Source organism: Lissotriton vulgaris, chromosome 3_1 (assembly GCF_964263255.1).
Source record: "Lissotriton vulgaris chromosome 3_1, aLisVul1.2, whole genome shotgun sequence".
In the NCBI taxonomy this organism is placed as follows: domain Eukaryota; kingdom Metazoa; phylum Chordata; class Amphibia; order Caudata; family Salamandridae; genus Lissotriton; species Lissotriton vulgaris.
The window spans coordinates 918,218,065-918,243,100 of record NC_141689.1 but is presented as its reverse complement, the minus strand read 5'-3'; the positions used below and the strand labels follow the sequence as shown (position 1 = coordinate 918,243,100).

The 25,036-nt window shown below is 45.4% G+C and overlaps 1 protein-coding gene across 2 annotated transcripts in view; it reads right to left on the bottom strand.

Annotated features, from left to right (window-relative positions):
• GDA (guanine deaminase) overlaps positions 1-25,036 on the bottom strand; it is a 763,322-nt gene that overhangs the window by 151,679 nt on the left and 586,607 nt on the right. For both annotated transcript variants that reach the window (XM_086961261.1, XM_086961262.1), the window contains one exon: positions 13,911-14,008. In XM_086961261.1, the coding sequence (XP_086817387.1) occupies positions 13,911-14,008 (98 nt within the window). The remainder of the gene's footprint in view (positions 1-13,910; positions 14,009-25,036) is intronic.

The following is a 25,036-nucleotide window of genomic DNA, read 5'->3' as shown; positions in this document are numbered from 1 at the left end:
GCCAGTAATAAAGAAAAAGTCTGTACCAGTCTTGCTGTATGCAGACGATGTGGTTCTGCTGTTCCGTACACCAAATGGACTAAAAAAGCTCACAGACACTTGTGTCCTCCTTCTGGAAAATTTTAACCTTTGTACAAATTTGGCATATATGTTTACCGTGGCTTGCTGCCCTAGAAGTCTGAAGTATCGATTTCCTTCTGTTAGGGGCAATCGTATGTTGACAGTTCATCAGTTTCCTTACCCGGGAGTGACTTTTGTCTCTGTCATCACGTGAATCACCTGGCTGACTCTGTCCACTAGAAAACAGTAATTTTTGAAGTCAATCTGGTTTCCATTAACCTTGGCATACAGTACAGGGATTACGCCCATAACTCCTTTGCTGGAACTTTAGAATAGAAAATGTGTTCCCATATTGACTTATGGTGTAGGTAGCAGGGGTTACAGTGACTTGAATACTTTCCAGGTAGAGGAATATCACCTGTTTTGGCGGCTCCTCAATCTTCCTCCAGCAGTTCTCATTATATCATACATGAAGAGGTAATGTTAAATTATATGGATGACCGAATTGAATTAGCTCATTTGTTATTATGGTCCTCCATACAGTGTAATAGTTGAAGACTTTTTATCATGTGAGTATGGTCTTAAGATTTCCTGTTTTAGTTATATTTGATCGGAAACTTCATAACTTGTGCGACCTTCCTTATTTTTAAAGCCAGCGGAGATAACCAGGAGAGACCAACTCGGGAATAAACAGTTCTTAATGGATGCTAGGCAACAGGAGAGGGAGGGGGTGAAATTACAAAAATACTTCGTCAAAAAATATATATTCAAATTAACAATTATAGGGTCAGAACCCTATCTAGATCTAGGTACACGGAGTGTTCGCTCCTTTCCAGGTTCAGATTGAGATTGATTCGTAGACAGCTTTGCTTCTCATTAGGCCAATGCGAATTGGCCCCTATTCCTGTGATGAATTGTCTTCTCAAACATAGTTTCACTTCTTTTTATTGCAAGTTTTATGAACAATTTTCTCCTCTCTTTCTATTTTCACTTTTGAAGAGAGTTGGTTACACAAGAAGAGCTCATGTACAGCATCCACTTTAGGAAATCCTCATTCCATCCCTACTTCTTACACTTAATTCTCATCCATTATCCCTACTTCTCATCATCACCCCTACTTCTCTTCACTAGTTCTCTTCCATCTTTCCTACTTGCTACTCAAGAAAATCAGCTTGGGCCGGCTCTGAGCTTTTTTTCAGTTCATTGGGCTCTCGAAGCAAGCCTATCTGACTTTGGCGCAACCTTCCCAGATACACCCTGCTGCCTTGCCAAACTGGAGGAATCCGAGCTCCCAAAAAAAGAATATGTCCAAAGGTAGAAATTTTGACCGGGAGAAGGTCCCAAAAATATCCTGCTGATGAGAGAGCCTCTCTTGGAGTGAAATATCACATTTTCTGCCAAAACCAAGGGTTTCAGCTGGACCTTGCTCAACAAATATCAGATTTTGAAGTTACTCTGCCGGAAGCAACCTGCTGCTTTGCCCTGCTGGAGGATTCTGACTAAATCAGAAGTTAAAAGTTTTGACTGGGACAAACCAGCTTGGCACTTCTTCGAGGTTGGCCTGAAATGGCATATAGGTCTTGGTCACAAGTGAACAGTACTTTCTATTGAAGCTGTGTTGTAATCTTTCTTCCTGTTTGCATATCCACATTGTACACTCCGCCTCCCCCCTTCCATCTCTTCCCCGTTGGTATGTTCCATGAGAGCTCGCCTTAGAATGTTGGCATCTCTCAGGCAGTCCAGGAGAGTGGGTGACAGAATAAAGACTGCTCTTACTTACTTCTGCCTCTGAGTAGTATTTTACAACACTGGCGACGAGAGCGGCGCAGGGGGCCCTGCTATCACCTCCCCTTTCAGTACTCTCTCCATTCTCTTCACGTTCCTGGTTAACCATTACAATTCATTGTGTGAAGATTCCTCGTGATAATCTGCTTTGCTGCAAGTGTTGATTCCTGGGAACTTGCCTGCCATTTGTGTTGCCAAAAGTGATAGCTCCTGTTGAATTGTGTAATGATGTACTTCCTTCCCCCAATAACTCTCGGAGGCAAGCTTCAGGTTTACTCTGTTTATTCACGTAGTATCATACAAGGAGCGCTAAGCATGTCTTCTCTTCCAGCCAGCTCACGCGCTAATGCCTTGCTGCGCACGCCACTCCCCTACGTCACCGCACGTCACGTAGCCACGTGACGTGCACGTTAACACGCTCACTACATATCTCCCTTTTTTCCCAACACTCATATGTACAAGTCCTGGCTCATGTCATAGTCTCTGAACCTCGCAGGCTGAACCACCGCCCTGCCCCTTCTCGTCAGTCTTACCGGGGACGTGGCCGTTGTCGCTGCATTATCGTTACCACTTCCTAGCGCAGCCGCACTAGGCTCACTCCTGTTTCTATCTTCTTCAATTATCTGCTCCCCACTCGTTTCTTGGTCCTCTTGCCTTGTCTCACCAATGTCCAAATCCTCTCCCCCATACTCATTGGGGTCATCGCTGCTGTTCTCACTATCTTCATCACTTCTGTTGCCTCTCCAGCAGAGTATTCTGTTGCATCTAGCCATGCGGTCCTGCGACCACACATTACCATCGCTCAACAAAGCTGCTCTGCCTCTGACTTCCACTACCTGTAGTGGCTTGCTGTACTTGCTTTCTCCCTTCTTCTGCAATGTGGCTAGTTTTACTCTCACCCATTCGCCTTTTTCTAAAACAGTGTCTTTCACATTCCTCCGCGCATCGTAGTGTTTGGTGTACACCGCTTGGGCTCTCTCCAGATTGGCCTGCACCACCGCCGGTGACCACTCGCTCTTGATGACTCTTTCCTTCCATATCCTGTTGTCCTGAGTGAAAGGCTCACGACCTCTGAGGATCTGGAAGGGACTATAGCCTGTGCTCGTGGGTGTTATTCTGTATGCCCATACCATGTGCCAGATCTCTGCTTCCCAGTCTTTGTTGTCTGAGATCGCTGCCTGTATCGAGCCCATCACTACTCTATTGAAACGTTCCACCAGGCCATTACCTGCGGGATGGTATATTGATGTGTGCTTTGCCGTGATACCATTTCTCTGCATGAACTGGGACCATTTCTCAGAACGGAATTGGGGTCCATTGTCACTGAGGACACATTTTGGGATGCCCTCTCTCACAAAAGTTTCAGCCATGAAGCTCACTATCCTCTCCGTGTCCATGGTTTCTTCAATCCTCAATTCTGGCCATTTGGAATATCTATCTATCATTACGCAGATGTACTTCTGTATTCCCTGGGCATTTAATATCGGACCCAAAATGTCTATGGACAGTTCCTCCCATGGATTCTTCGGGGGATCAAATTTTCCTAAGGCTGGGCGCAACGGTTTGAGTGTTTTATCCGCGCCCTGGCACCTCGGGCATTCTCTCACGTGTCTTTCCGCTCTTATGTCCATCCCCGGCCACCAATAATTCTGCTTGGCCCTTAGTTTCAACTTCCCTGCTCCCAGATGGCCTTCGTGCAGCATCTCCAGCAGCCTGGGAATCATCCTTGCTGGAGGTATGACTCTCTCTCCTCTGTATACGAAGATGCCTTGGTCATCGATTGATAGTTCCTCTTTAACTTCGAAATATGGAGTGAGGCCTCGCTCAGTCTTGTTTTTGATTGGCCACCCCATCACTATATGGGCTTTCACTTCTTCCAGGACAGGGTCTTCTTCATACGCTTGTTTCCATTCCTGCTTGCTTATGATCACTTCCAGGTCTTCAGTAAGTGCGACCCATTCTTCCGCCGCTTCACAGTGTTCCGTGCTGGGCTCCATTGCTGCCGCCCTGCTCAGATAATCAGCCACTCTGTTCTTACTCCCTGGGATGTGCTCCACGTCGTATCGAAACTCCATTAATTTGAGTGACATTTTTGAGATCCTCGGCGTTGCGTCAGCATGCCCACTGGATGTGAGTACCTTGAGTAGTGGCTTGTGGTCCGTCCTCAACCGGAACCTGGTGCCCACAGAAATTGCCTGAACCGTGACATGGCCCACACCACCGCCAACATTTCTTTTTCGATCACACTGTACTTTTTTTCAGTGTCGTTCAGGGTGCGGGACGCAAAGCATATCGTTTCCACTTTCCCTTGGCCTCGGTCTTGCATGAGGACTGCTCCCAGTCCTTTGTCGCTGGCATCCGTTGTCAGTATTGTATTACCTTGGGGGTCGAATCCTTGTAGTGGGACAGCCCCTGCCACCTCTCTTTTCACCTTCTCGAATTCTTTCTGGGCATCTTCCGACCACCGGAATTCGCTGTTCTCTCTGGTCAACAGTCTCATATGGTGGGTCTTGGAGGCAAAGTGTTCTATGAACTTCCCATAGTATTCTGCCATCCCCAGGAAGGATCGGACCTCCTCCTTGCTGGCCGGTGGGGGTGCGTCGCAGATCGCTTTCACATTCTCCCTTTTGGGGGTTACTCCTCGTGCGCTTATCTCATGGCCCAAGTACGTCATCTTCTCCATTCCTATGCGGCACTTAGTCCACTCTGCCGTGAGGCCCTTCTTTTCCAGGATTCCTAATACCACATCCAGTTTCTTGTCATGGTCAGCTCTGTCGCAACCCATCACTAATATATCATCCTGGAAGTATTGGACCCCTTGAATGTCCTTGAACAGCTGGTGCATGAGTTTTTGAAATACCGCAGCCGCCGAGGCTAGCCCAAACGGCATGCGGCGGAATTGATAGCACCCGAAGGGGGTTATGAACGAGGTCAATCTGCGGCTCTCCGGGTGTAATGCAATCTGGTGATAAGCCGACGATAAGTCTATGGTGGAGTACCATCGAACGCCCCTCGTGCTGGCCAACATCTCTTCTATCCGGGGAAGGGGGAACTTCTCTACCACTATGTTTTTGTTCAATTCACGCAGGTCCACGCATAGGCGGACCTTCCCATTGGGTTTCTTCACCACCACCAACGGCGCCAACCATTCTGCGCAAGTAATCGGCTCGATGATCCCTCTTTTCTCAAGTTGCCGTAGTTCCTCCTTTACATCGCCCCTCACGGCCATCGGGATATTTCTCACCTTGTGGGCCACCGGTGTTGCGCCTTCTCTGAGTATGATTTTGTGCGCAAACTTGTCGAGCCTTCCTACTGTGCCCCCGAAGACTGTTGGGAACTCCTTCTTCCATCTGGCTGTGTCCAGCCCGTCTTCTTGCTCCGTCAGCAGTATTTGCTCCTTGCCCCCTGGATCCAACTTGATTCCCAAGTCTCCTTGGTCGAGCCACCCCAGGACCGATGGGCCTTTCTCGGAGACGTACAGCTTGCACTTGGCCGACGTGCCCCTGAACTCAAAGTTCAACTTCCTGCATCCCGCCATGGGGATCCGGTCTCCATTGTATGTAACGGGGCGTATGTCCAGTCTGTCCAATTCAGGGCCCAGTTGCGGGGCAAATTTCTCCTCCCATACGCTTCTCGGAATTATGGTGTATGGTGATCCTGTGTCCGCCACCACTTGGATTTCCACGCCTCCTATCTTCATGTCCATTACCGGTTTCATCGTTCTCCTTCCGTCCCTTCCACGAGTGCGGTCATCCACGCTCAAAATCTCGTCATAGATGCAGAGGACCGTGACCACCTCTTCTTCGGCCACCTCGTCTGGTTCTTCCGCTTCTTGATCGACGTACTTCACTGCGTTTTTGGAAGCCTTCTTCCTGCACACTTTTTCAAAATGGCCGACAATTCCACAAAACAAGCATTTGGCGCGAAGTGCGGGGCACTTCCGGTCGTGCGCCTCGTGCGCCCAACTTCCGCACCTATAGCAAGACCGTTTAATACTTCCTGCCGGTTTGCCGGAGGGGCCTGGGTTGCCTTGTCCTTTGCTCTGGCCTTTTTCTGGTGGTTTCCGCACTTGGTGTTCCTTGTGGTGCTCTTCGTTGTCTACCTTATTCACTACCCCGCTGGGCACACTCTCTTTCTTCGTGGCCGCCGCACACCTTCGCGCCAGTTCGGCCCTCTTGACTATCACCAGCACGTCCTTGAGTGAGGTGTCTCCCGCTGCCCATAGCTTGTCCTGTACGTTCGTGCACGTGGTGTGCATCACCACTTGGTCTTTTATGAATTCACTTTCCCAGTTGGCGTACTTGCATGAGGCCGCCAGTTTCCTCAACGCCGCCACATACTCTTCCACGGTTTCTCCTGGTCGTTGTTTCCTTTGTTGGAAGTTAAACCGGTCCACTGAGACACACACCGATGGTTTGAAGTGTTCCTCCAGGTCTTCCATTGCATGCGCGTACACGTCGTCATCATCCGCCTCTCTCTTCTTAGGAACCAAGCTTTTGTAGATCCTCAGGCCTTCCGGGCCCAGGTTTAGCAGTAGGATACGTTTCTTTCTCGGAGGCTTGAATTTCTCCTCACTCTCGTCTTCCAGTACTTCTATGAAGTTATCTATGTACTCCTTCCAGTCCTCCCATTTCATGAGGGGTTCCCCGGGTCAGGGAAGGAACTGGACAGGTGCTATCGCAAACCCCGCTTGCGCGCTCATCTTCTCGCCCTTGGATGTGGGCGGCGCGCCTTCCTGGCTTCTCGGGCTCCCCGGCGCGCCGTTTCGTTCCTCCTCGCCAAGTAAGAGTGGAGGGCTGCTCCTTTCAGCCCCTTCCCGCTCAGGTGGGGTAGCCAGTGCGGTACCTGTGGGCCTAGATCGTAACTGGTTTCCTGCTTTGGTTTGTGATGCGGTTCCCAACAGGTTGCTCGCCGCACCCCTGCAGTGTTCGGTTCCACGTGCTGTCGACTGCGTTGCGCTCCTTGTGGTGCCCGGTCAGGGTGTGGTCGCTGCACGTTCCCTCGGGCCCTCCTTGCTCTCCGCTCCGCGACTCCGCTTCGTTCCTCCGTTCTTCGCGTAGTCGGCGTCGTGGGGGTCGTGGGTCGCTGATCCCACCCTCGTCGCCACTGTAATGATGTACTTCCTTCCCCCAATAACTCTCGGAGGCAAGCTTCAGGTTTACTCTGTTTATTCACGTAGTATCATACAAGGAGCGCTAAGCATGTCTTCTCTTCCAGCCAGCTCACGCGCTAATGCCTCGCTGCGCACGCCACCCCTACGTCACCGCACGTCACGTAGCCACGTGACGTGCACGTTAACACGCTCACTACAAATTGCAAGTCCGACAATTTTCAGCTGCCCTCTACAGCTCCGGAGGTGAGATTGGCTGGTCTGCGATCTTCTCTGGAAGTAAGTGGACGTCGGTGTCTACGACTGGTCCCCTGTTCCCCCGTCGGTCTGAGAACGGATCCTGCTGTCAACCTTGTTTCCTATACGTGTTTCTTCTGGACTTGGCTGCCGTTCTTGCTGCTGACGGTGCCGGTCGCTGTGGGGATCTTACTTTACGTACAATCAGCTGCCTGCTGTGTTGGTTGCCGTTGTGCGGCCGATGGTGCTGGGTGCTGTGTGGATCCCAGTGTAACGATTTTCGGCGGCTGCTTTGGTGGTGCATGAAGTCGTGGCATTGCTGCAACTCTGGAGGTTTCTTCAATCATCGCGATTCACAGTGATAGGGTGCAACCATGTATGTTGCTGACATACTGTTGACCTTCCGAGTTTCCTCAAACGTCAGGCGGGGGCTTCTCCTTCAAGTTTGTTCCGGCGCTCCAGCCTCTTTCGCCCGCCTTTAGAGTGACGTATCCTTTCAGACGACGTGCCTCAACGCCTTAGCCGGAATTACGGGGATTTATGTGAGACGCAGCCGGTGCTCTAGCTCCTCAGAGCCGCTTATTTACGTCACCTCTTCAGGGATCTGTCTAGCTGTTCAGTTGATGGTTTCCATCTCCCAGCGGCTGTCTGCGTAGAGTTTCAATCTGTGTACATTTCATCTTTCCCCTCAGCTGAGCACTCCCCTCACAAGCTGTCCTTCAGAGTCTTCAGCCTCCAGGGAGGTGTTCACAGGAGTACAAGGACTTTTGCTAGCACACCCGGCGCTCCAGCTCCTCAGGGCTGCCTTTCTGGGATTTTCGTCGATCGGCTGTGGAGCAGAGCTGTCATCGTCTTCTAGGTCACAAGTAAGTAAGCATGGGCGAATTTTGCGGATCTCGCGTTCGCGAATTTTGCGGATTTGCGAACTCGCAATCCGCAAAATCCGCGAATTCCCGCGAATTTTTTTTTTTTTGTGTTCGCCCGTGTTTCTGCCAGTTCGCGAGGGTTTTTACAATTTCGCAATTTGCGAACTTACCTGTCGGGTCGCAAGTTTTGCGAACTTGTTGTTTCTACGTGTCCAGCCTGTTTGGGACACTCTTCTTCATCACTGCCACTCTCTGTCACCACTGCCACTCTCTGACTACTCATGCCACCCTCTGGCCCACCCATGCCACCCTCTGTTTCATCACCACACCCTCTGGTTGTCCAGTGTACATTATTTTCGGCAAAGCAAAGCACACCTTCCCTGCCTCAAGTGACCTGAATTAATTTGGGGCTGATTAATGTGTCACAGAATATTTTTTTAGCTGGCACCTGCTTCCTTAGTGCGCCCTGATTAGTGATCTTTTGCACTTGCTAAGTGCTTTCATTGTTGCAAAATTAGTTACAACACCTGCCCTGCCCCAACTGACAATAATGAATTAGGGGCTGATTAATGGATTTTAACTTCCAGCCTGGCTCCTGCTTGTCTCCCTTAGCTGTAATTCAGGACCTTTGTGGCATATGTGTAACTATTCTGAGGTTCAGAGCAGGGTCACATAATAGTTGCAACTGGCAACTGAACTCTGGAGGGGCCCCTCAGGAAGCACTACAGGAAATGGCTACTAATGATGAGCCTGAACTTTTGAACCTGGCAAGTAGTTTCAGTTTTGCTAAGATCGTATTTCTGCAATTTAGCACTTATTCGCGGGGCGCGAAGTTGTACTGGGAAGCCGCGAACTCACGCGAACAGTGCGAGCAGTGCGAGCAAAATCCGCTGCTCGCGGATTTGCGGATTTTGCGGGAGATTCGCGAATCTCGCGGATTGCGAATTTCCCGAAAATCCGCAAAATCCGCGAGCGAAACGGATTTTCCGCCCATACCTACAAGTAAGACTTCTGTAATTTAGTTCCAACGTCCGAAGCTCCGCTCACACACTGGTACATCTCATTGTTGGAGCAACAACAAGTGCCCACGTACATTTTTCTAATAAGGACTTTTGCTATTCTATTTTTTGTCTGTGTGTGTCTCAACGGTGATACGCACACCTTCTCTATTTTATTGCAAGTGCCTATTTAAGCTATATTATTCCACCATTGAACTACGGCCCTTGCCAGTGAGTCACTGCATCATTCACGGTGATTCATACACCATTTCCTGTTGTATCCTCTTACTACTGTGGTATCTACATTTTATACCATATTATCCATTGGACATATATAGGCATTCAACTTTATGTCATTTAACATGTGTTATCCTTACTGAGTTCCTCCTGCATTCTGGGTTATTTCCTGTTTCTACTCTCTTGTGTTTTATGACTAATATTGGGGTGTTTTGATGCAATGGGTGTATCTTAGTTCATTTGTGCAGTGATATTGTGCAGCCTGTGATAAGTTATGTAGTTATTATTTCATGGTAAACCTAGTACCTTACATCATATTTGCAGTGATATTATAAAGCCAGTGATATGCTAATTTGTTATTGTTTCATGGTAAACCTAGTACTCTACATAGGTTCAGTTTTATACTGTTAATATGTCTATAGAGTCTCTATTGATTTCTCTTATAGTGCACTCTTCCCTTAGCAAGTGTACTTATATTCTAATCCCCTTTTACATGTATATGTATTAGACTAGGTAGGCCTCCCATCCCTAGGGGCCACTTGCTTTTAAGTTTACTTCCCAGAGAATACTTGCTTTGTACCTCCTTTTCCTCCCTTCTTTTTAGGGTTTGCCCTCCCCCAGCTTTCCCCATGGCTGCTTCGTCCATGAGTCAACCTCCCTCCTTCTTAAATGATATCAGGGACCCAGAAATCCATTGGAAGGATTGGATTAACTTGTTTGAGTACTACCTTATCACAATTGGGGGGGGGGGGATTCTCTGCTGTTTAGAAACAACATGTCCTGTTGCACAACCTTGGTGTTCAAGGTAGAAAGATATATGATACCCTATCTGATCCTGAGCTAGAAGATGATGAGGTTGATTTGGATGTTTTCAAAATAACTTTTGAAGTTGGAAAGTCACTTTGGTGACAAAGTTAATGTCATCCTAGAAAGGCACAAGTTCTTCACTCGGGTGCAGGGTAAACAAGAGTCAGTTAGCAATTACATTGCGGCTCTTAGAGGCCTTACTCAATTATGTGAGTTTGGGGAATTGAACGACTCCCTTATCAGGGAACAGTTAGTAAGGTGTACCCACAATCCCCGCATTAGAGAGAAACTCTTGTCTAAAAACCCATCCTTGAAAGATGCTAATGGTATGGCACTATCTATTGAGCACACTGCTAAGTGCATTTTAGAAATGAACCCACCTAAAGAACCAGTCTGTAGTGTAGTTAATGCCAATGGGTATCAGGATGACAACATTGACAATGAGATTTTGAAAGTCAAAACAAGAGAAGTCAAGACAGAGAAACCTATGAGTGTCACTGAAGGGTTAAAATGTTTTAGGTGTGGCAGCAGTAACCACCTTGCGAACAATGTTCATTGCACTGCTCGCAATGCTACGTGTATGAAATGTAACAGGAAAGGACACTTTGCTAGAGTGTACTGAGAAGGGGGAGTAACCAGGTAAAACTAGTTAGCAACGGAGAGGTACACTCTCCCGGTACGTATTTCAAGTAAAAAAATAAGATGTGAAGTCTTCTAAGGGAGATACCCTGCAACTTCCGTATCCTAAATGTACCATTTTTGTGAACAAAAAACCTTTGGTCGTATATGCAGATTCTTGTTCTCCGTTTACGATGTTTAGTCTACAGGAAATGGATGATCTTTTTAGTATTTCCAGTCTTAATGTGATAGAACTTGATGTATCTCCTACCAGTTATGCTGGGGAACCCATACATCTGGTGGGCATGGTAGAGATGGATATAGAATTCAGAGGAAGGTCCACCCGGGGTTGGGTATATATTGTAAAAATGGGATCAAACCTATTAGGCTGGCACCACTTAAAAGAGCTAGGAATAATGCTTGACCCTAATAATGTTGATCAAGTTCATCTGAGTAGTGGCAATTAGATTCTGCCTTACCACTCATTTTAGGGCTGGTTGTATATGGGGTGTGTAAAGGCAAGCGTGTTAAAGTATCTAGAACATTTTTCATCGTGCCTCGCACATTTTACATTATGCTCCAGAGTATCTTTTAGCTATTTGTTTAGGGGGTTTCTGGGTTGTGGAATTGTACATTTATGATGGAATTGTACTGGTGTGACCTATGTACTATATAACCTTGTTATTCTTGTTGTGTCCTTCCCTTCACTGTCTCTTGCCAGCAGTGGATGCCTCCGTTCCCTTCCCTCTCCTTCTGTTGCAGGTTTTCCAGGTCGTATGCTGGCTCCGCAACGACTTTCTTGACATTCATGTCAATTTTCCTTTACGTATCAAAGGGAGATGTGTTGAAATCTTTCTTCCTGTTTACATATCCACATGATACACTCTGCCTTCCCCCTTCTATCCCTTCCCCAGGCAGTCCAGGAGAGTGGGTGACAGAATAAAGACTGCTCTTACTTACTTCTGCCTCTGAGTAGTATTTTACAACATTTACTTTTTCTTGGCACTTTTTCTTTTAAATCTTTAAAAAATTCATACCTTAAGTTCCCTTTGTTGGATGTTTGTCCTTTTGGTGAAATTCTATGTATTACATGTTTCTCTATTTTTATAAATTGGATTGAGATTTTTAGTGTGTTGTGTTTTAGATTTTTTAACTGTTTTGATACTTCCAAATGCTTTACACAAGTTTAGCCTGTCTACTCTATGCATAGCTACCATGGATTGAACTTAGGTTTAAGTTATTGAAACCTTGTGGTGAACCTAACAAGTTGGTAACATTACTACTTGTGATGGACTACCATTCACCCCAAGCAATAATTCACGTTCTTACAACTAGAATTTACAAAGAGCTTGCAGACAGAGGGCCTAATTTACGAGGATTTGGCGCAGGGCAGTACCGCAAGGAATATTGCTGCACTGCCCTGGGTTAAAAGAAAAGGGCCGAATGGGCCGTATCTTTGAGATATGGTACATTCCTGGCCTTTTCCCTTGCTTTGGTGCACAATGGGCTGCCATACGCCAACGTAGGCACCCTTGCGCCATGGTGCAAGGGTTCCTGCGTTGTAGGGGTGATTGTTTTTGTGCTGGAAGGCACACCTTCTTGTACAAAAACAATCATGAGAGGTGTTTTCCTCTTTCTGTGTGTGCACATAGAAAGAGGAAAAAACGAGGAGAAATTAGGATATTTCTCCTCGTTGCGACTCCCTAACACCACCCCTGGGGAGGAGTTAGAATCTGCTGCATTCCCAGATTTATGATTCCTTGTAAATCAGGGAATGCTTCAGATTCCATGGGTGTGGTGTGGGAACACCCACAGCAACACCCATGCAGATCACCTTTCACGCAGTGTTCTGCGGCAAATAGGCACATATTTACAAGACCAAAAAAAGCTGAGTAAAGTGTCTTTGCATGCCCTTGTAAATATGCTGCAACACTTTGCATCACCGAAGCTTAAATAAGTGATGCTCTTGCGGCACAAAAGTGCTCCTAGGGACCTCGTATATGAGGCCCAGAATCTGGCGATGTAAATGAAACAAGCAAGAACATTCAATCACTGTGGGTGTTACTTACTCCAATGCCACCTCCTTCATGCGTGTCACTCATTCACTCACTAAAAAATACGTCTTCACTAACCCTCCGCTCATGGAATGTTCCGCACTCCTTGCTATGCGGAGCTCTCAAAGTTTTTTTCCTCGCTCTTGTTCGTCAACGTCAAGTTGGCGAACGCAAGCGTGGAAAATCAACCTCCCGGCGAGGTTTCTCAAAGCAGGGGGTCAGGTTTCTCATTGCAAGTGGTCGCGAATGCTCTCGTTGAGTAACTGCCCGTTCATGTCGCAAAAGCTGGCGCTCGAGTAAAAATCTACTCGAGCGGCAGAAAAGGAAAGCAGGGATCGCTTGGGCTGTGCAAGGTGCCGTTCGCAATGATTGCAGAGTCCAATTTTTCTATCGTACTCCGCCGCTTGCGGAGCTACGCGTAGTGCGGCTGAGTTTTTTTTGCACTTCGCGGAGTTCCGCGTAGTGCAACTCCGCGAACTCCGCCCAGGGTTATCTTCACCTGTTGAAAAAGATATTCAAGGCACTCTTCGACTAGCCGTATTGTTCTCCTCCAGGTACTAGCATGCTCAAATGAATCAATAATCTGATAAAATTGTGATAAAACCCCGAATCCAGCTCACTTTTTCCTATTATGAATTTGCAACACACAGGTTTGACTAATCCAACCTGCATTGATTGAATTATTCGCAGGTGGATAAAGGGATGTATGACGTTACAACGAATGCTTTAACCACGCATGCTGTTACAACGCAAGTATTACAACGCAAACCTTTACAACGCATTACACTTGGGGGTGCTGGATAGTGAATAGTTTAATTTACTATTCCAACTCCAGTCCCCGTGGACACTAGGGAAGGTGTTGGATAGTAAATTAAAACTATTCCCTATCCTAGAGCGCCCCCCAGTGTAATTCGTTGTAAAGGTTTTCGTTGTAATACTTGCGTTGTAACAGCACTGCGTGGTAAAATTTTCGTTGTAAAGGATGTTTCCCGGATAAAGTCAGAGAGCAGGTTGAGACATGGAGAATGTCACAAGCCCAGAGTTACAGTACACACAATTCTTTGAGACAAATCCATAATTACTCATGTGAACAGCCGCTTTAAGGTTTAGTATTCTGTTAAACCGTTGCAATACTCACGAAATGTTTGAATTGGGACAATGAGAAATAGCAGCTCCGTTCATTTTAAAAATGTCCAGCTCTTCGTTGCTCAGTTGACAGCCATGAGCCATTACTGTCTGTGGGCGAAAGAACATTACGCATGTTTTACCTTCTATATATACAATCATGGAATTTCAAAATCTATAAATGCGTGTTAATGATGAGCTTCACTCAAAGCGTATGTACATTGTTCATTTATTTAAAACCCTCCTATCCTCAGAAAGGATTTTTGTGCCGTATCAATCACTGTAAAAATCTCCTGTTATGAGAATACATAGACATGTGCATCATCTACTTTGCCCATTTTCCCACCTCTGCCACATTTCAGTATCCAAATTGACCTCATTTCTGACTTTGCTCTCATACTATTATTACTTTGCTATGTTTTTCATTTGGCCAGAGCTGTACGAAATGTGAAAACTTCGACCCCCATCAGAAAGTTGCGGGTAGCAGACTTTCAAGATCTTCCTTTATGAAGATTGCTTCTTGCACTTTTTACTGTAATTTGATGGATTGCCAGACAGAAACATGGCTGCTAAAGGCGGGCATTTCTTGATACAGGGTTTACAGGCACTGTCTTACATACAGATGCTGTTTGGAATAGGACCGTGACCACATAACATGCCCATCAGGGGCCATATTGCAGGTGGTCGCAACAGGCGTTTCCGCCCGCTTTGCGACCCAGGGCACTTTGGTGTTATAGAAGGGGACGCAGACACTTGTGCGTCCCCTTCTATAATACCGATAGCGCTGGCGCACTTAACGCGTCAGTGCTATCAACTGAGGGTGTTCCGTCATTTGCAAAAGGGGGGCCCAATCTAAATGAGGGAATTCCTTTGACTCTTCGCCCGCGCCATATTAGAGACGCTGGCGCAGAGTCAAAGAAGGTCTCAGGAAGCACACTTTCAGAGGCGCACTGAGAGGGCACCATTTAAAAGGTGGCACACTCTCAGTGTGCCTCCTGACTGCAGCCTTTGCAGGGGGAATAGACGGTCCCATGGACCCCCAAGACATCCCCTTGCAGGCGGTTACAGTCACTTGCAGCACCCGCCTGCAAGGGGATCTCTAAACCCCTTAGAAAGGGCAGGCGGGAGTAGCTTGCACTGTGAAAACACGGACCGGCTGCTCTGTGTTTTCACATGAATGAGCTGCCCTGGGGGCAGCGCAAGTTCGGAGCTGCCCTGGGGGCTGCGCATTCACCATAATAGGGTGCATTATCACTGTTTGCACCTGGCGCACCTTTGGAAAGGTGCGCCGGAAACAAACAGTGACAATGTGTAATCCGGCCCGTGAAATCTCCCTCTTAAAATTATAATATATCAAATTTCAGTCAGACCACACTTATTATTAATGGAGTACATTTTTGAGAAGATTATAATTAGGGGTCTTTTTCTGTTTCCTTCATGAGGAACATCCAATGCACTTTTTACCTTTAACATTTAATATCTTTTAATTGTTGACATTCATATTTAATATTGTAAAAAGATGTGCATTATATTTTATTTGTTTGGTATAATGACTCTAAGACAGGGGTCTCCAAACTTTTCTGAAATAAGTACCACTTTTGTTCAATGAAAACCGTTGTGAACTACTATTATTTGAGTTGTAATAGTGACCACATCAGACAAGAACACTTTAGTGGCCACCCTATGCAATATTACCAGCATTGATCACCTCTGTGCATCGGGATAGTTGTCAGCAGTAAAGTAAACAGGGATTTGTTAATTTGGAATGCCTTTACATGAGTTATACATAGCAGCCACAGTTGCAATGCCCAATCAACATGATTTATCACTCGAATTTCAGCTTTAAATATACTTTGGAAATTCAACCATTGTTAGCCAAACATTATCTTACGAGTTCTGAAAATATGCACATTTTGTCTCAAATACACACTTTTTAATTGTGGTTTAATATAATATTTCTGCCAGGCAAAGCTTCAAGTTTAGTAGGCAGAGCTTCACACAGGAGACCTATTCACAGGTAGATGGAGAGCTACTAGTAGCTCACAAGCTACTCATTGGAGAAGCCTGCTCCATGATGTCTAAGAATCATTGCATAAAGCTATATTTTGATTTGATTGTCTAGTCCTTAACTAGCTCACGTACTGTCCTAAACTCACAACTTACTTTACACTCTAATTGTGAAGCTGACCTATCCACTCTAACATGATCCTGTTTCAGTTATCTAACTTCATTATCTTTGCTGGACCTGGCCCTCTCTGCAGCGTTACCCCAAAGTATTTTGCTGAACTCGTTTTTGTTGACTTTGCACACTTAACCACTGCTAATCAATACTAACGTGCTTGCGCTCTCTCCTTTAAAACTGGTAAAATTGGCTTACACCCTATTGCCCCCAATAGGCGCATTTAATTTACTTATAAGTCCCTAGTAAAGTGGTACTACAGGTACCCAGTGTCTGTAAATGAAATGCTACTAGAGGACCTGCAGCACATATCATGCCACCTCCTTAAATAGCACTTTAAAACGTCTCAGGCATGCCATTGCAGCCTGTGTGTGCATTTTCAAACTGCCTTTTCAAGATGGCAAAATAAATCTCTTGCCAGGCCTAAACCTTTCTTTTTATTACCTATAGGTCACCCCTAAAATAGGCCCTAAACACCCTACAAGGTATTTAAAAAGTTGGACATGTACTTTTAGGTTTTACATATCCTAGTTGTGAAAAACTCCTAAATCCGTATTTCACTATTGAAATGCCTACCCCTCCCCTAGGATGATTTTGGGATACCTTATTGCATTTATTAAGAGATTGTATTTTGTTAAGGAACAGTTAGAAATATCATGTTTTTTTGTCTAAGGAATTGTAATTTTAAATCTTGTTTAATGGTAAAGTCGGATTTTATAAAGTTGCCATTTTCTTGTGCTAACCATTTGGTGCCTGCAGCCTGTTTCCTGGGTCACATGACTAGGTGGATTTGGAATTTGGTCTTTGTGTATTCCTCCCAGACCACCATACAATAGAGGGACTGAGGGCTGGCTGGATGGGGGGGATGGAGCTGTGCACAACTATACCTGCCTCAGCTCACACACAAAGAACTTCACACTAGCCTATTGTGACTGCAGGCAGACTGGGCGGCAGGAATCATGTTAGGGAAGCAGGAAATTCCAGATATTTCTGTGGGGGAGAACTGAAGGGGTTTCTTCCACTTCAAAGCTGGCATCAGGTATAAAATTGGGACCCTCATACCCACCCTTCAGATCACTTCTGGACCTGTGGGAGACTCAGAAGAATGACTGCTCTGCTACCCTCCTGCTGCAAGGACTGCCTTGCTACTTGAGGAAGAAACACTGGACCTGCTCCCTGAACCCTGAACGCCCAGAGTGACTCCAAGGGCTAGCTGACTGGCCTCCTGTTCTAAGCTGAAGGGACATAACAAGCTCCAGAGGCCTCCATGCAGCTGCCAAGCTGACCTGCAGAAGAGGACCTGCCTGGCACTGCAACTGGACCTGCCAGAACCCTACTGGTCTCTGCTGGTGTGAGTTCCTGATCCCCAAAGGGTGCCTCCTAGGTCCTGGACCCTTGGTGTGGAATCATCAGTTAAGTTCTTCCTGGAAAAAAGGAGGAATCCTGAAGTTCTGTGTTTGGTGCGACCGCGAACTGGCCCATTTACACCCATATCTTGCTGCCCGGGCCGACTGCCAACATGAAGCTCCAGTGGACCCGACTCTTGTTGCTACTATGGCCGCCAGCAAAATCCTGCAACATGAGATCTGCACTTCACACTACAGCACCAACAGCCTGCGGTGACCGCCATTGTGCAGCTCCAGAAATGACTGTTTGCAATGCCAAACAGGATCTTCCTGCTACAGTAATGAACACCTGCAACGCCGGGCCTGCTTTTTGCGCTAACGCGACAACCATCCGCTATGCTCGCCTTGCTCATCGCAGCCTCCTCCCCTGCAAACTGAGGACTTCACACAATTGAGAAGGTAACTTTGAAGCTGGACTAACCTGGTCCCTTTTTCAACCTGCGCTCCATCGCAACTTGTGACTTTCACCCGGCCAAGCATGACCAGATAACTGTGAGTGGCTCTTTGGCTTTTAGGCACCATGCTTACCCTAAATCTTTGGAATTGTATATCTCCATTTCTACGCATTAGATTTTTGTCATTTTGCTTTGAAATAATTTATTATATGTTAATGTTTACCTAAATTGGTGTGGGATTTGTCTTGTGTGGTGTTGTGTTTTAATTTTATAGCTGTTTGAGTGGTGCATAGGTATTTTGCACATTGCCTCCACGTTAAGCCTGGCTTTTGTGCCAAGATGCCAGAGAGTTAACACAGGTTAATTTAGTGACTTTTATGGTTCACCATGACAAGGATTGTGGCTGTTGCTTAAGAAGGGCTCACACCTCCCTCAACCAACATCCCAATTTCTCACACCCTTACTAGTCGACATCTGTGCATTCTTTGGCACAGTTGATCACCCTCCTCTTAATTACTACCATTTCCACTTAAAAGATAAAAGGCTTGTCCTTGCCCTGGTATACTTTCTCCTTCTATGATCACTCCTTCAATTGCTCTTCTTGCAGTGGATGTACCCAAGACATGATCCCATACCCCCTAATATTATACACCACATCACTCAGAGGGATCACCCTTTGATTTTGATTCTTTTGCCACCTATTTTTCAACAACATCATTTTCATCTTCTCCTTTTTATTTTTAGCTTATTTCCTCCGCTCTAGTCAGATATCATAGAATGATCACAGCTGTTTGTCAGTGAATGGACCTCCAGCTTCTCATGCTGCACTCTACCAAATCTGACATAAATTACTTTCCTGCTTCACCACTCACACATGGTGGCCTCTCCTTATTTTCCCCATACAGTCTTGCCCACAAATGAAGCTGACATTCTTTACTTCTTATACGAACCAATGCCAACCTCAACCTCATTGACCTACACAGAATTGTGCAACTCATTTGCTTAATTACTGCAAAAGTCTCATCTTTGGTCTTTCACAGTACCCCTTTACCCCTCTTGACAAGTCATGAATTTCAGTATATGCTTCGTATTTCACCTGACCAATCCGGCTGAGCGTCTCACTGCCGCCAACAGACAAGCTGCTCATAGCAAAAATAGACACACAACCTGGCACCTTCCTATCTTGCAAATAGCACTACTGTCTACACCCTCACCCATGCTCTGCAGTCAGTAACCACACCTCCTAGATTAACAGAAAGCCCATGTGCAGCATCCATACCCAGTCAAGCTCTTGGTAACTTCTCATCCCCTGGTGAGGGATGCTCTTCCACTGGACCTAGACCTGGTTGCAGTGCCGTCGTTCCTTTCAAGAAGGAAGAAAGCAAATAATCCACACCCTTTATCTGAACCTCACAGGGAATGTATACTATGCTAGGCAAAGTGATATTTCCCCCTTGCCCTGGGATCCTATTCTGATCTTGCTCTTTGTGAATGCCGAGTATCTCCTTCCACTAGAAGAGGCTCAGCTATAATTCATGGTTCAGGACAACCCACCTCAGTGACCTATTGCCACTCTTGTCACCAACTTAATCTCAAATGGGGCAATATTTAAGATGTACTTTTGTAAAGATCAGACCACTCACCTTCCTTTGCCTCTCCCCTATCAATTGCTCAATTTATCTAACCACCAACTTCGTTATTCTTCATTCCTGCTTATGGAAACTATAGGTATTCTGTGAGCCAGGGTATGTCAGGCATGCACAGTATTTGTTGAAATACCCCTCACACACCAAAAAGGCCCTTGGTGTCATGCTTCATCATCGGGGTCTTCCTGCCCCGCTGTGGGACGGGGCGTGCTACGACTAGCAACTACGCTGGAGCACTTAGATATTGTAAGTGCTATGTGAAGTGTATTGAGTGAGTGTGAGTAGGGTCAAGAGTGATATGTAAAAGTGAGATTTAAAAGAATACCTGGCCTTATGAAAGCAACAAATTATTTATTAGTCAGAGGCTGGTACCGTTAAAAATAGTGTGGCGGAGACAATCTAGCTTAACAATGGGCTAGTTCTCCTGGTGTTGTCAACATGTTTCGAGGCTGACTGCCTCTTCGTCAGGACGGGGTCAGATCCCTCTGTCACTCACTAAGGTTGACAACAATGTATGCTATGTGTATATACAAGTGAATAGAAAATAGATTATAATACAACTGCAAAATGGCATTCAATATTGAACAGTTATAGCACTGTCAGTATTTCTGAGTTGTGGGCAGTCCTCTCATCCTCCCCCTTCCGCGGATGAGGGAGGATGCGAGGACTGCTCGTGAACTAATGGAAGTTCCATGTACCCCTCTTCCAGACCGGCTCATGGGGCACTGACTCCTATTTATTCCAGCCCACAACTCAGAAATACTGACAGGGCTATAACTGTTCAATATTGAATGGCATTTTGCAGTTGTATTATAATCTATTTTCTATTCACCCTTTGTTTACAAAGTGACGCATCTACCTAGATGCATCACTTTGTAAATATGGCGCAACAATGGCGCATTTTTTACGCCACCGGTGCATCACAAAAAGTGCCGCACCGGTGGCGTAAAAGTGACGCACAGCCTCATAAATGAGGCCCTCTGTGTTTTAGCGGCAGGAGTCTCTGGCAGAGCTGACAATGTGACAAGTCCTGTTGGCATCTCCTCTCAGGGGTCCTAACATCAGGTCAGGCACTGGGACATTATTGAGTAGCAGAGCAGGTGAAGATCGGGGGGGGGGGGGGGCTTCCCAAAACAGTCCAGCGCCCTCCACTTGCACATCTCTTCAGGGGTCCTGCACACAGGAAACCCTCGGCAGGCAAGCAGGCGCCACAATTTCCAGTTTTTTCATGTTTTTGACCTAGGACACAAGGTCACCCGTCGTCAGGTAGCAGAAACGCACATCCTACACAGAAAGACTTTAAATTCCTCTGGCTAATACCGCATTTTCCATCCGTGCTTTCTGACTCCAGACGTAGTAGTGGGCTTTCTCTTGTGTACACTTCTGGCCTTCTTTCACCCTCATGTGCATATCACCAGAGCTTTCCTTCTCTTCTTTCCTGCTTTTTACCCCTTTTCTGTCCACAGTCATAAGACTGTTTTATTCCTTTTTCTTAATTCCCTTCCACCCTTTTTTGTTGTTTCTTTCAGAGCTGTGCTTGGGTCCCTCTCTATTCATCAAGGAGAATCCTTCATGTCTGTTCTCAACCACTCTGGTCAGGTGAGGTATGGCCTGTCATAGATCAAGTGGCCTTAAGTCAATCCTGATAGGTAGTGCTTCCATGGTGCCCTCACGCAGGGAATCCAAGCACAATAAGGTAAAAGTGACTCATTTTTGGCCCTTTTGGACATGGAAGGAGCTAGGTCCACATTCCAGCATCTACTTCTCCTCACGGCCAACAATACTACTACCCGTCCCCTCGAGACCTCCATTTGTGTGCCCTATAGATATAATATAAACCAAAAGAATAGGGTCTGATGATCATCAGGAAGGCAGGGATCTTGGTGTCACCTGCCATGTTTCTTCACCTACGTGACAAACTGCATCACCTAAGTACACAGCTGTAATGAGGGAGGGCGTCTTGTAATTGTGGAATAGGGCATTACTGAAACTGACACATCAAATTAAAGTTCACATCACTATTCAGATGAATCCACACTTTACACTATTAAGTCACTTCATGTGAAGTCATCTAATACTACATCATTCAATTCCACAGCAATACCACAAGAAACCTTACACACCCACATACACCACATAATTAAACACCACACCTCACAACTGCACACCTCATTACACAATACCATATTAGAATATACTTTGCAACGTACCACTATCCATATTTACCAGACTTAATTGCGCCAAACCACGCCACATCAATCAATACAACACTAAACATTGTTGCACCACAGAATACGAACACTAAAAACCGATGCCAATGCATTGCATAGAATGTCACAACTTTAAACATCAAACAACATCATATCTTCACAAGCCACACATAACACCCTCCAACACCACATCGCACAATACCATCCGTGCTGTTCAAAGGTGCATCACAACATAGCTAAATATAGCTCCACCATTTCACATTTCCCCTTCCATCATCGCACAATATCAAACAAAATTCCATTACCGTAATGCATCATCAAATTACACCACTCCATCTCATATCATACTATAATGTGCCACGTCACTTGGCACCAGACTACATCACACCATGCCTTATAAGATCACCCAGCTCCACATCACATCTTTCCCACATCACAACACACAGCACTATCCTAAAAGAACAATTTACTTATTGGAAATAACTCTTTTTCTGGTGGATACTCTATTTAGCTGCAGATCCCTCATCTTTAGAATATCTCCAGTTGCCAGACTATATATGGACATTTTCTCAACTGTCCTGCCACATGCAGCTAGTTATTGCTGTGTGACTCTGATTTGGCTTTTTTTGCCTCGGAAGCAACGGATCGCAGCCTTTATAAGCGCCACCCCCCATACCTGTGTTCGTTACTTGCTTAACCCTTTCTGTACCCTCTGACTTGGAGCAAAAGACAAGTATCAGTACCCGTGTGCAGATCTCTAAATTGGGGCAATATTAGATGGTAAAAAAGGACCACTTCAAAAAATGGAGAGGTGGGTGGGCAATGAGGAATCTCTGTTTAGAAATATTATTCACCAGAAGAAGGGTTACCAAAGATAAGTAACTTTTTCAACAGATTGGTACTTCTAGCTGCAATCCCCTCACCCTTAGAACAGATACCAAAGCAGTACCTCAAAAGGTGACGCTCTGTGGAGTGGACTGCAGGATTAATGGGCGAAACACCCTTTCCCGTTGGACCTGGCAGTCAAGGCAGTAGTTCTTGTGAAGATGTGCATATCAACATAACAGATGCCAAACTCACTTCATATGCCAACGCATTGTTAGCAGCCTTGGCCATGGTGGAATGATCCCTCAGTCTTTCCAGATGCTGCTTCTTGGCCACTGAGTACCACATGTTTATATAGAGGACTACCCACCTTGACAAAGTCCTTATCTGCACTGCCTTACCTTTCATTGCCCATGAGAACTCACCAAAAGAAGCTATTGTACACCTGATGGCCTTTGGTGTGCTCAAAAAAATGTTTAAGGTTCTTCTGGGGTCGAGTCGATGGAGGCACCCCTCATTATTTGAGGGTGATGGATTATCCAATGTGAAAAAAGAATCAGCCTTTTGGCAAAAAGGCCACCCTGGTCCTCAACACCAGTTTGTCTGAGAATAAAGGTGGTGTGGCGCCAATGCACTGAGAAAGCCTGGAGCTCATTCATATGACGAACTGAAGTGATCGCACTGAGGAAGAGAGTTTTGAGAGTCAGAAGACACAACAAGCAGCCGTGTATTGGCTCAAAAGGGATGCATGTGAGAAACGTCAAGACCAAATGAAGTTCCCTTGTGGCATCATAAGGTCTTGGTAACGGAACGTGTGACAAACCTTTAATAAACCGTATCACCACAGGTGATTTTACCAAGGACAGTTGATCCATCAAATGCAAAAAGGCTGAAAGAGCAGACAAATAACCTTTATTAGTGCCCACTGCAAGACCCCGCTGGGCCAAAGAAAAAAACAAATAATAAAACAACAAACAGCTTGACTTATAAAGGATCTGACTTGTGGACTCCACATCAGGCCATAAAGGTGTTGCAGCAAAAAGCTTAAATGGACATTGTAGAGGCCCACCTGGCAACAAGGAGAACATTCAGAGCTCAGGTGGTACTGATGAAGCGGGTTAATGAACAATATTTTGTTCAGGCTTGTGAAATCAGTCTTCCATAATGTTTTAATAAAACTAATATGGTTGCTGCATGTTATTAAATCAACCTAGAATAAACTGTGCAACATGAACATATGGAACTAACATTATGCATATTTGTGCAAAATGCAAAAGAAAATAATACAATAATTGTTGTCTATTGTCTTTGTCATATACTAACTGCTGCTGTCAAAAATAATTTTTAAATGGGCTTCTGTCTTGTCTTTTCTGTGACAAATGCAGTTCCAGATCGGATTGGTACATCAAAGGTAATATATGCTGCTTAAATGTGCTTTTGCTAGGTAACATAATTAATGGGTTAACATTTAGCAAAGGGGGTGGGTAACAGAACAAATGTCAATTTTTTAATTAATTGATGTTTTGTGTTTGTTTAAATAATAGTTTACTGAAAGAAGCATAGAGTTGGCTGCAGAAAAATAATGCATTCTGAAAAAGTGACGCAAGCTAAAGTGGCGCAGTGACGCAAGCTAAAGAAGCGCAGAAAATTGACGCTTTCTAAAAGGAGGCCTGCTGATGAAAAGCCACACGAGAAAAACTTATTTTGAAAAAGATGAGAAGCCTATAAACTTTTATTGTGGAAAGTTTTTGAAAAGAACTGCAAAAGGCGACTCTGTGGAGAGGTTTGCTATTGTGCCCACGAGAAGCTCAGAACGGACAGGCTCAAGGCCAGGATGTGAGTCGCGGTACTTTTGTGCATTTCATGAACATCTTTGCTACAAAATGTAGCAGCCTAAGGAAGTGCCGCCAGGACTCTGTGCATGAACAATGGGTTAGTGAAAAAGCCCGGACCTGAGGTGGAAGATGTCACAATTTACTGTGGCATGAGATGGTTCAGCCAATGGGGAGCCAGAATTCAGCTGTTGGAATGTGAAAATAGTTAGTTTAGCCTTAGTTTTAGGGTATAAGAATTAGCTCAAGGAGCAGACTTTTTCCTACGCTTCTTGACTCCAGAGGGTCGTGTTTTGCTGACTGACGAATGAATGCACGTAAGGAAAAGAGACTTTTAAAAGACTTTGTTTTCAGGCGATGAGGATAGAGACAGGGAAATAGTTAGGGTTTGGAAATGCTCTTTCACACTTATTTCTGTTAATGAATAATATTTCTTGAATTAAGCTCTCTTTATAAATGCTAAATAAACCTTTCTTTAATGACATTTCCTAATACTTGTTTTAATAAAGTTCCAAAGCCTAAGTTTTCATGAATATGTTTGAATAAAACTTACTAAATGACAAGCTGGTATTGTTTATTGTAGATAGTTTAAACAACATATTAGATTCATTCGCCTCATGATTCAGCTGCTCTGTTATTTATATGG